Source organism: Neovison vison, chromosome 10, assembly GCF_020171115.1.
Source record: "Neovison vison isolate M4711 chromosome 10, ASM_NN_V1, whole genome shotgun sequence".
Lineage (NCBI taxonomy): Eukaryota > Metazoa > Chordata > Mammalia > Carnivora > Mustelidae > Neogale > Neogale vison.
This window is the reverse complement of record NC_058100.1, coordinates 6730638-6743248: the sequence shown is the minus strand read 5'-3', so window position 1 is coordinate 6743248 and position 12611 is coordinate 6730638. Positions and strand designations below refer to the sequence as shown.

Sequence of the window (12611 nt, the reverse complement as noted above, 5' to 3'; positions counted from 1 at the left end):
ATTGCGAAATGCCTCTTGCAGGGGCCTATCATCTCTGGTTCAGAGCCACTGTTACAAAGTGATAGGAGGCTAACGCCCAAATACAGGGATTCGTTCAAGACCTGTGGGGCCATCATTTCCCTGGAGCGCCAATTTGGTTTCTTATACTATCTCAAAGTTTCTCCCAACTTTCTTATTTCCTAGTGGAATAATTTCCTCAAGGTACAAATGACACTCCAGAGACAAGAAGAAACGTTTATTTTACCATCCAATTATTTTCTTAAAAAAATTTAATTTTTGATAAAATAAAACAAACTTTTAGTGCCATAGAAACCTTTCGACACACACAAACAAGGACACATTATTACTATGTACAACTTCAAGAACAAATGTTTCCAGCTCTAAGTACAGTGATGTTGAACACCTTAACTATACCCAAGCTGTAGGAAATTTCCTGGATGGCCAATGTTTTCCTTGGCTTGGAAAAAAAATCATACAATTAAAAAATATAAATAAGACCTTCAATGAGTTGAGAATCATAAAAATGCCTTCTGAAGCTCGGTCATCTGGATCTTGGGGAGTATGGAGTAGTTTTAAGAGTTCAACAAGCAAGGTGAAACCCTGTGGCTATTCAAACACGAGTATTGCAGGAGAGGTCCTGAGGTTCACAGTTGGTCTATTAAAAATGAAAGCTATTCTTCCTGTGGTGAACTTGGTTTCTGGTTCATACACCATTCTTCACCAGCTCGTGGACTCCATTCTCATCAATGATTAAAGGTGCATGGAATTCTTTATCTGCCACGTAGCTTTCTATTCCCTGAAAGAACAGATGAAATGAAACGAAACACAGCTAGAAAATTAGTGGGCACTAGTCCTACAAGGCTGGTCTTCGTGACCAGAATAAAGATAGAAAGCACAGATGCCAAAAAGTTGGGTGTAAATGTAGAATCTGAAAGTCAATAAAAATCTATTTCATATACTTTTTAAACTGGGCTTAATGACCAATTTATAGAATCATAAAACAAACAACAAAGAAAGGAAAATTACTCTGATTATAATTTTTTTAAAGATTTTATTTATTTATTTGATAGAGAGAGATCACAAGTAGACAGAGAGGCAGGCAGAGAGAGAGGAAGAGAAGCAAGCTCCCTGCTGAGCAGAGAGCCCGATGCGGGACTCGATCCCAGGACCCTGAGATCATGACCTGAGCCGAAGGCAGCGGCTTAACCCACTGAGCCACCCAGGCACCCCTGATTATAATTTCTAAAGTTAATACAATGTGAGTCATTCTTCTGATCACCATCACCCAATAGAGTTAACTTTCTAAGCAATGCGGCTGTCTCTGATACTAAAATTAAGCAATCTGACAAGGATCTCCAGAAAAAATATTCCATATTAAAAGAGTAACCCCTAAATCTCCCAGTTTTAAAAGTGAGAGTACCAAGTATATGAACAAAATAACCCTCTGAGAGAAAATATGACCCCGTTTTCAAAAGTCAGACAACCCACAAATACAGAGAACAATCTGATGGTGGCGGGGAGGGGTAAGGGAACGGGCAAAATGGGTGAAGGAATATGGCAGGCAGAGGCTTCTGGGTATGGAATGAGTAAGTCATGGGGACAAAGGGCACAGCATAGAGAATATATAGAGTCAGTCACATTGTAATAGCATTGTATGGTGACAGATGGTAGCTACACCCGTGGTTAGCACAGAATGTGTAGACTTGGTGAGTCACTATGTTGTGCACCTGAAATTAGCATTGTGGGTCAACTGTATTTCAGTTAAAAAAAAAAAAGAGGTGGCTGATTTATCTAAAACACAAGGCTGATTTTTTTTTTTTTTTCTGAAAGACCATTGCATTTTGATGTGTCAGTGAAAAGGACTAAATTACGAAACACTCTATTCTTGGCAACTAACCACTAGTGGGACAGATGCAAAGCCATAATGGGAATTCTCAAAGAGAAAAATTCAGAACAAATGAACTTCTTTGCTCATTCCCAAGATAAGCAGGGCAGAGGACTGGGAAATAGGCAACTCTACTTCAATATGAAACAGTCTCCAGATCCTATCATTAAAAAAAAAAAAGAGGGAAAAAAGCAAATCGAACTTACCTCTCCAGCATAGGAGATAAGTGGGGAGATTTCACACTGAATTGGTACATCATTGGCATCCTTCAAGCTAAGAAAAAAAGAAGCATGTTAAAGGTTTTGCTTCTCACGTTATTGCCAGAATGAAAGTATAGACCATCACTTTCCTCTGAGCAGCTTGCAGATAATCAAATTCTCCCAGTTAGACAAACAGAATAGCCTCTACCCTGATGGTCACCAAATTCCCTGCGGATTAAGTAAACATGAATATGTCGTGGTCAAGATGACACTATTTGGGGCAAGGACCAATAACTACCAGTAGGTCTTCAAAGCACTTCACCTATATTGATATACTTATCTGCTAATGCACATCTCATTTTTTATCATTTCCAACTTTTAATGTGATAAGGGATGGACTATTTACGGAATATAAACTACACTTTAGGCCCACTGCTAGGTACTGGGAATCCTTCCTATTTCCTGTCAATCCTAGCCCGAACCTTGAGCGTAAGTACTACTACGGACACATGTTCTAAAGCTGCACTGGCCAAAATACACTGGCCACTAGCCACATGTGGTTACTTAAACTTAATTAGGAATTTTTAAATGAACAAAAATTTTAAAATTCGGTTCCTCAGTCATTAAAACCACATTTCAAGTGCTCAGCAACTGCCATATCAGACAGCATAGCCATAGATTACTTCCTTCCCCATAGGAAGTTCTACGGACAGTACTGTTCTAAAGGTCAGTTATCTCCCAATACATATTTTCTATACAACCCACACCTCCTAGATTAGCTGAGCTGATTTATTCAAGGTTTCAAAGTGCTTCTCTGCTACTTTCACCAAAGTCTCTCTGCAAAGAGCTAAGACAAAATGCTACCCAAGCAAAGGCAAGGCCAAAGTCACCGTCTGCTCTCTCCAGGCCACATTCTAACATACACGGCCAGTCAATCCGGAGTTTCTAAAAGTCTCTAAGTTTTTAATATAGAAGTCAATAAATAATGTTTTTAATATGCATAAAGGCACTAGACCTCTAGCTTTTTCCACTGGTAGGATACAGAGCACACAAAAGCTAGTCTCAGGGAGCTTGGGTGGCTTAGTCAGTTGAGTGCCCAACTCTTGATTTCAGCTCAGGTCATGAACTCGGGGTCGTGGGATAGAGCCCGGAATTGGGCTCCGTGCTGGCTGGGCGTTGAATCCCGCTTAAGATTCTCCATCTCCCTCTGACCCTCCCCTCCTGCCCCACTCTCTCTCTTAAAACAAACAAACAAACAAACAAACAGTCTCTTACAGCCTCAATCCATTGCTCTCCTTTGTTTTACCAAACATGAGGCTTTGGTGCAGTCAATAAAATCACAGGGCTTCTGAGTTTAGCGATGCCCAAACTTCTCTAAACAGAACTAGGTAGTTTAAATTCAAGGTGCTCTATATCCTACCCCCACTTACTTATCCCACTACTTTCCACTCAAAACAGACCAGCTGCACACACTTTGGATTATTCCAAGTCACTTGCAACTATGGTCAAAGAAAAATCTGGACTATCCAAATGATAGCCATCTTCCAAGATCTGGCACAAGCCCCTTCTTCTCTTCCCTGTTGTATTCTGTAGTGACTGCTCTCATTTACTTCATAAAAAAAAAAAATTTAATAGATATCTGCCAAGTCACTGTCCCCTAAATCATAATAAATTGTTATTTATACCATACATTAACACATAAGCAGATACTGCCTGATGTTACTTGGCTTTCGTGCATCTAGAGCTCCCGGCAGGCTGTCAGAAAGGACTCCCTTCTCTTGTGAAAGCTACTCCAGCACCCAGGCAACAGCAGCACGTGCAGGTCCGTGAGCAGACCCACAAACGTCTGCTGGCTGAATGACTAAATGGACTATGGCGGGGCAGACAGGTAATGGACTAACCTGAGGAAGAGACAAATTAAAGATGTGCCACACATCTACCCAGATATGTGTCAGATTCTAAAAGAGCTCAAGAAGTCTGGTCCAGACTCTCTGGGGCAGCCTGGACTCATATTAAACCAAATGGGAAAAATAAGGACCCAGTCCACTGACAAGATCTAGACAGTCTATTCCACCAGAATCCCTGACAGATTTGCTGTGCCAGGATCAGAAGGTGGTTTTGAACTCAAGGAACACAAGGCTGACCTAAAATATAACTTCTCGTCAAGTACCACAAAGATACTGCAAGAAACTAAGAAAGTCATTCTTAATAAACAAAGTTGGATACCCAGAAGGAAGACAGAAGCTACTGTCACCAAATGCAAAATCTCAGAAGATACACAACTTAAACCAGTAACAATAAACCAATATCCCCAATTCTTTAGCCAAGAGGACTTTCGATAACTAACTGCTCTGTAAGTGCTGAGATAAAAAATAAAAATAATGTCACCTGGTCAAAACTCAGCATCCTTGCTTCCGCTCTTTGAGAAACATCTCCCAACTGTTTCTTCCCCCTTTTATACAAAGTACTTTGTTGTCATCTCTCATTTTTCAATAATCTTTTTTTACTCTCGAGGACATCACTTAGAGATAGAAATCGTTCCTGCTGAAATTAAGTCTGCGATCTCATTTGGAGCCAAACTTTGATTTGTTTAATTAGTCTACAGGTGGTTACAATGAAGTGAACAAAGGGGACGGAGGGGTACGGACTAAATAAGAGAAGCCAAACAAGAATGTCTGAAACACTTTGTGTCTTGCCTGAGACAGCCAGATGTTGATTTCAGTTGCATAATTAAGAAATTATTTCACATTTGAGGTTAAAAGCATGGTTCAGTGAGAAGGAAATTTGGGGTCAAAAATCCATTTCTCAAATTCTAAAAGCAACTTGCCTCCATATATTAAAATGATGGAAGGGGCAGAAAGTAACAAAGCAGTCTGCAGCCGGTTCTCGCGGCACGAAGGCCCACAGTCACCTACGGCTCCTCTAAGAAACTCCCGCATCTCTAAGTCCACGTCCTTGTCTGTAAGACAGGGCCACACCAGGCAGACATCGCTACCCACAAGCATCTTTCTCCATGGGGCAAAAGCGAGCGGCAAAGGTAGGGGGAGAAAATCACAGGGACGGAAAGGACATCCCTGCTGCTCTCCCTCTGAGGTGACTCCCGTCTCCAGATCCTTTGCCCTATACACATTTCCCAAATTATCTCCAAAACTTAAAATTCAAACTAAACTAGTAATTTTTCAAATGTAGCAAGAACATTCAGCTGTCTCTTTAGCTCTAAGGATAATGGTTTTTCCAAACTCCGTCAGCACTGAGGTAGCACAGGATACGGTGCTACTTCTAGCTAAAAATTATCCGCCATTCAGACAAAAAAAGCTTCCTTCTTTGGGAGCAGGATAATGTCGGACTAAAACTAACACCAAGAGGGAGCTGTCAGTATGAGAAAACATTAAGAGAACCGTTTCCTCCGTATCAGGAGCCATCAGACATGTCCGAGGCAGTCAGCCTCTCCACTGTGAACATCCAACCCAGGACGACGCAGCTTCTGAACGTGATGCTCCTCTAGCTTCTGCTGGGATCCAAGTCTGTTCTCCCTGGCCTGTAGCCTGCCCGACACCCTACCTATCGCTCGTCGAGCTGCAGACTCAAATGTCCACGGTCAGGTCTTTAGTAAAGCATGCTCCCCACTTCCAGCATGCACCGAGACTCTGAGTTAGTGTCGTCCAGACAGACACCTGCCACCAAGGAAGCGCAGTCCGCCCCCACCGAAGCTGCGACCATCCACCACCCCCAGACCACGGAGAGGCAGAGCGCGCAACTATGATGCCAGTTAGTACGGAGGGAAGCGCGGCCCCGTCACCATGCGCTGCAGGCAGGCTGGGATATTTACTTGAGATTGACATCAGCTGTGATGGCCTCTGACTTTCCATTTGTAGCACTGCTATGTAGGAACAAATAAGCATTAATGGGAATGGAAAACAAATCAAACAATAACAATGAAGTGGAATTGCAAAATATACTTGACCGCAAAGGCATGTATTTATGGTAAATTATAAACTTGGCAAAGGAAATCTGAAGGGTAAAAACAAACTCAATGGCCAACGATGAAGCACAAGGACATGACATGCTACGGAGCAGGGCTGCTGACCACACCGAGCCCGGAAGCGGCCCTGTCGGAGGCTCACTGCAGCTCCTTCCCGGGAAAACACAGTCCTGGGCCGCTGAGCTCCAAGGCCCAGGGCCCTGACACGGACCGGGGCATCAGCACCTGTGTGCACACAGCCCGCCGTTCGACCCTTAAGAATATAAATGAGAGGCCAGAATGTTTTTGGCAGAAGTACATAAACACCAAATGATTTAGAAGGGGGCCATTCTAGGTGCCAACGAAGGTTTTCTCATAAAAGAGAAAACTGAGTTTAAAAATGCTTTATCTCATATTTAAATAACTAGAAGTACTTTCTTTTTTTAAGTTTTAAAAATCCCAAAACATTTCTAACGTTTGAGTACCCGGAATCTAAGTACCATTTCCCTCCCTTGCCAGCATCTCCCTCAGCAACCATGAAAGCACCATGGAAAGAAGGACGAGGGGCCCGCGTCTCCTTCGCGGCCTGGGGGCAGTGGGTCTGCGGCAGGAGTGGGGGTTCCGCACACACAACGGAGTGGCAGCACCCGGGAGAGTGTGCTCCTGATGGCCTTTACCGCACGGCACACCAACAGGAATCCCTCCTGACCATTCCTCAGCGAGACTCGTCCACAGCGTGGTGGACGTGTGTCTAAAGCAAGGGATTCCTCTTTAACAGGAAGGAAAGCGATCATTCTCTTTGTAATGGATGAGGCGGCTGGTACATCACACCAGGACTGCCCACGTCAGTACTCTGCTTTTTTTAAAAAGATCTAGAAATAGGTCAGAGAGAGAGGAGAAAGGTCCGAGAAGAAAAGTCCAGGACGTGACGCCACACCAGAGAAGTGACACTGACTTACCGAGGAATGGCTGGGAGGCGAGAGCCATTTTCATCGATGAAGTGGCCCCCTGCATTGAGGACCCAGCAGTGATGAAGGGACAGCAAAGCATGCCTTGCGGTGGTAGGATTGTCCTTCCCGTTCTGACTGTCTGCATTCTTGAGTGGGGAAAACTCATCTTCTCGTAGCACTTCATACACCACAAACTTCCTAGAGTGGAACCACACAGAGACTGCTCTAGCAGGAGGGAAAACTGCAAGCCGGGGGCTCTGACCGCTCTCTACGGGGCTAAGCCCCTGGTCCCTAGCCACAGGCGCTCTCTCTGATGAATGCCGGAGTAATGCTTGTCCCTGCACTAAATGAAGTTGGAATTCCCTTCTCCAACGCAAAATGGAAAATTACTTTCATCCCAAACTATAAAACACTTCCTCTTAAGTCAGAAAGGTCAGAAATCTTTATGTCAATTACACTAGAATCAGTTCTGGGGGGAGGGGTGAAAAAAAGGATGGCTGAGAAATGCTTACGGCAAGATTAATCCTACTCAGCTCATCAGTCTTGTGCATTTTCATACTGGCCAAATTCGGAGACACATACCTCAACACCAAATGCGATCTCTGACCGACAGCTATACAATCTAAAACCACGTTCCCTGAAACATTTACGCACATGTCAGGAAGGCATCCTACATTCAAACTGGGCCAATTCTCTAGCTCAACCTTTTTAGTTTCTTAGCCAAAAGAAGTGACAATTTTAACAAAATTTCAGTTTTGCAGGACTCAGATAATGGACTAACCAACCTAAAGAAAATGTTCTCGCAGGCAACTCAAACCACACTCCTGGGCTGGCGGTTTCATGCTAGAGAATGATAATGAGTCTAGACAGGACACTCACAATCAGAACACCATACCTGACTATATGTGACCCAGTGTCTCCTAACAGCAGTGCCCTGCCAAACAGAGTAAAAAGCAACATCTCAAGACCTGTCTCGAACCTCACTGGTGCTACTCAGAACATACTTTGCAAACTGGAAGATGTCAAAGACAAATTTTTCCATCTTTATTCCGTTTGGCTTGTCTGGCTTAATTAACTGCCCCTGGGAATCCACATACGGAATCTTCTTTTGAGCCACATGGTGCTGCAACTGAGGTTCATAAATACTAAGTAGGAAGAAAAAAAGAGACATAATCACTTTCCAAAGTTAAAATGCCAGAAAATCTGATAATCACACTCAGGAACAAGCGCATGAGTAACCAGAACTAAGATTTTCAAAGCTTAGTGCGTCTGTTAAGTTTCGGTTCATATTTAAACATTAGATGAATAGATTTCCCAATTCACCTCCTTATATTTTTTAAAAACTCCTATCATGATCTCCACATTAAAGAATACACACCACACGGCTCACACCAATGTCTTTCCCATAATTCCCCTGTCTTCCAGAAAATGTTCTCTTTGCCCCAACTTTCCCAACTGAGAGCCCTTGAAGTGTGGAATGGAAAAATAAGTATTAGTAAGTTACTATGGATGCATTAATAGCACGGCTACAGACACCACAGTGGAATGGGAAATATTCCAGAACTGGAGTCAATATGCTAAAATAAGGCTAAGTAACTTTTTTTTAAAAGGAGATTGTCATCGTGAATGTCTAAATGCTATCAAACGAAAAAACAGATAGAATGCCCTTCATTTAACAGACTGCCAGAATAAAGTAGCTCTTATTTTATTCTTTTATCCTACCATGCTAATTTCCATCCAAGGCTCAAGTTCTTTTATCCTGACCCTCAAATGCACTAGTTCCTAAATGCTAGTCTGGGAACTGGCTAAAACGGTGTGGGCAGCTTCTCAAAAATACCAAAGACCTGCATCTACCACCAGAAATTCTGACTCAGTAGATGTAGGGCAGATATTTACATTTTTTTAAAGCGTCCTGTTGTGGTAGAGAGAACGTACTTCATCTCTTACTCTTCGCTTCACCAGAACCTAACCCAGTCGGAGGGAGAAGAGGAGGGAAATGAAGAAGTGCTCTGGACGGCAGGCAGAGCACTGGACCGAGTTCTCCAAATCTACCCCGTGTAATGCATCTTCCCGAGAAACAACTACAACGTGAGAAAAATTTCCATTTGGTAAAAAGTGATCCTCAGGGGAGAAGATGAATTCCGTAGAATCTGGACTTGGGGTATCTTACTACTTCTCAAGTGACTCAGTTCCTGATTACCAGTAAAGAAAAATTGTAAAAGCCCCCGTCTCGCGCATACTTGACAACATCTCTCAGAAACGGCACGGTGAAGAAATGGTTGGCGATGTTGCCCGCGTTGAAGAGCAGGCGTCCGTCCGAGCCTCGTCTCTGAGCCGTCGCCAGGGAGATCTCACTGTACTCCACCACCTGGTAGACGCCGTCCACTCGGCAAACCACGCCCACCGGCTCCGTCGGGTTCGTTTTCTCCACCACCTGCCCAGAGAGAGACCGCGGCAGCAGAAGAAACAGAGTCGAAGGCTACGCTGGACAGGCCGTTCGCAAAGGCCACATCTGCGGTTTGGCTTGTCTTGTCTTCAAGCAAAGGAATCTTGAGGTGTAGAAAACTACCTGTCCATCTTTATATTTTCTGGCAGGCTACTGTCCAAATGGAATTGAAGTTAATTATCTCCTTCCTATTTATCACCTCATGAAACTGTGGGACAGAAATTCCATCCTATACACGGAGTCCAGAGGAAATCACACTGGACTGGGAATAATTAAATGAGGAGCCTACCTCCCTCCAATTATGCTTTATTTTCATCAGTTTATCCTTAACTACACTAACCTGCTTTCAGAATAAATGAAATTTCTCGGGGAGACATGACAAAATGTATGGCATCTCGCCTCTCATTTGGTACTGTCCAAATCATTTCATTTGAAAACAGAGGTTTTTTTGTTTTCATTTTCATTCACGAATACAGCATGTTCCTTGCTTTTCAGAGACCTGGCCAGGAGGCAGGGGGCATGAGTGCAGGCAAGTCACTGGGGTCTGGCTCTAACTTCAGTCACAGGAGCCCAGATGATATTTATCTGGTTTGCATGCTAGACTTTGAAGGAAGAGTTTCTATGCTTTAAAAAAAAAAAGTTTGAAAACCTGTGATTTGATACTCTAACAATGGCTCTAAGCTGGTGGGGGCGGCTGAGAGAAAGGTGTATATCAAAATCACAGAGAAAAACAGGGGTGCCTGGGTGGCTCAGTGGGTTAAGCGACTGCCTTTGGATTTCGGTTCAGGTCATGAGCTCATGGGTCACAAGATCGAGCCCATCAGGCTCCATACTGAGTGTGGAGTATGCTTGAGATTCTCTGCTTCTCCCCCGACTCGTGTTCTCCCTCTATCTCCCCTAAAATAAAGAGACGTTCAAAGAAGATGTCACAGGGAAATATAGAGTATGTAATTTTTAAAAAACCCTCACACTTGACTCTGATACTTAACCACCCTAATCCAATACAGCACTGACCTAAATGAAGTGTTTAGAAGAAAATCACTGAACAACTGTGTGTGATACACTAATATAAAATCAAGATTCCGATGAGATGAGCATCCAACGGAACAAACAATACCAAGTATTTAAAGATACTGCTTTGTTTGCCCTGTTCAGTGAGCAACTCAGCATGCTTCAGAGGAGTCTGAAAACTCGGTCCTCAATTTGAAATGATCCTCAGAAATTACATCAATAAAGCTAATAAAACTTTCTTTAGCAACTGATTTCTTTAAATAAATGCAGCCAGCAGCAGTCTCCTGCAGACAACGGAAGCCACCACTGCCCACGACACAGCCCCAGCAGTCAGAGCTACGGGCCCCGAGTCTAGCTCAGTGAAGCAGGGCTCCTGGGTACGCAAGGCTGCTGTGTGCTTTCACTGTCTGCCAGCCTGAAAGGGGCACAGAATTCCATAAAAAGAAATTTTCTACCAAAGAAGTGAATTACGTTGTGGGGAAACATACAACCAAATGATTTAAATCTATCACAGGCCTGTTTCCAACTACTAACTCCTGACCACCTCTCACTTCACAAATTCCTCACTGGGGGGTCTCACTAGACAGGGAAACTGGAAGATTCCTCTCGTTCCCACTTTTCCAGTCACCTCCATAGGCCCCTACTCCTGACCAGCCACAGGAAACAAAACTAAGCACACTCACACTTTCAACTGCCCAAGTGTTCACCTGTCAGTGAAAGAGTTCCTTCTTGGTGTGTGTTTTCTTTGGGGGTGGGGGGTGGGGAGGAGGGACGCAGAGGAAGAGAGAGAGAATCCCAAGCAGGCTCCACACCCAGCACAAAGCCCAATGCAGGGCTCCATCTCAGGCCCCTGAGATCACGACCTGAGCCAATATCAGGACTCAGAGGCTTAACCAACTGAGCCACTGGGAGCCCCTGAAAGATTTACTTCTATGGCAACTAGGAGCCTCCAAATATTTTAAGTCTTGATTATAAAAGAAAGCGTTTGAACTGTGTAAACCAGAAGTTCATATGGCACAGAAAGTTAGACAGTATAAAATTTTAAAAGTTTGCTTGATTTTCTCCGGCTTCATTCCTAAAAAGCTCAGTTCAAATAACACTTTCATGTCATAGTTACTGTAACTGCTTTACAAAGTGACCTTTAATTAACAGTGATTCCTACCCTTTTAGCTTTGTAGTTCTGTAAACCACTGCAGTCTCCGTCTTTTCTCAAGCCTCTCACTCCATAAAAAAATACTTAATTCCTTAACTCACAAAGACCAGAGCCTTTTAAAGAAATAAGACAAATTATTCTACTACCATACTATGAATAACTCCCTAACTTCAGTGTTCTTAGAAATGTATTTTGAGATCTTGATTCTGCAATTAAAATTAAAAGGTGGGAGGACCGATCACACAAACGGTTTCTAACATTTCTGAAAGTTTTTAACACATACCATTCGTGTCATATTCGGGTTCCACTGAATATGCAGTCCCTCGCTGAGTGACTCCTACATTATGTGCCAGACACAGAGTGAGCAGGAAGCCTGAGGCTCCCGGAGAAGCAACAGGTGGCGGGGAAGAGTGGCCACACCCCTGTCTCCGTGTGACCAGTAAACTCACAAAAGTTAGCGCACGGAAGTTTTTTTAAGCTGTCAGCAAAAACCTAATCAATCTAAAGAGCTTGGTTTTATAATGTGATAGGATACTAAAGCCAGGAGTTGGGAAACATGAATTCTAATCCTGCTTCTGTCAGTGTGATGAAGGACCTTGAGCCTGGAACTCACTCAGAACCAGAACTCCAGGCACTCGGTTCTGAAATCGTAGGGGTTGACCAGATGGTTGCTGAGGTTCCTTCCAGGTTCATCGCTCTGATCAACTAGTACTTAAATGGACCTGAAGCTCAGAGCAGTAAAATGTAAGTTTCTGTTTTAGAATGAAGAGTGACACCAAGCGGAGCAGAGTCAGAAATACAGTCTAGTTTTTTTCTTAAAGCTTAGTAGCTACTTAAGACGCCTGGGTGGCTCAGTTGGTTAAGCAGCTGCCTTCGGCTCAGGTCATGATCCCAGCGTCCTGGGATTGAGTCCCACATCGGGCTCCTTGCTCGGCGGGGAACCTGCTCCTCCCTCTGACTCTGCCTGCCATTCTGTCTGCCTGTGCTTGCTCTCTCCCCCTCTTT

The 12611-nt window shown here is 43.6% G+C and overlaps 1 protein-coding gene across 4 annotated transcripts in view; it reads right to left on the bottom strand.

Annotated features, from left to right (window-relative positions):
* Positions 1 to 220: 220 nt before the first annotated feature.
* UAP1 (UDP-N-acetylglucosamine pyrophosphorylase 1) overlaps positions 221 to 12611 on the bottom strand; it is a 36284-nt gene continuing 23893 nt past the window's right edge. For 2 of the 4 annotated variants that reach the window (XM_044266753.1, XM_044266756.1), the window contains exons 6-11: positions 9237 to 9430; positions 8001 to 8141; positions 7006 to 7194; positions 5915 to 5965; positions 2092 to 2158; positions 221 to 796 (exon numbers count right to left, since the gene is read on the bottom strand). In XM_044266753.1, coding sequence (XP_044122688.1) covers positions 704 to 796; positions 2092 to 2158; positions 5915 to 5965; positions 7006 to 7194; positions 8001 to 8141; positions 9237 to 9430 — 735 coding nt within the window. In that variant the 3' untranslated portion in view covers positions 221 to 703. The remainder of the gene's footprint in view (positions 797 to 2091; positions 2159 to 5914; positions 5966 to 7005; positions 7195 to 8000; positions 8142 to 9236; positions 9431 to 12611) is intronic. The other 2 variants (XM_044266754.1, XM_044266755.1) reach the window with 2 other exon arrangements.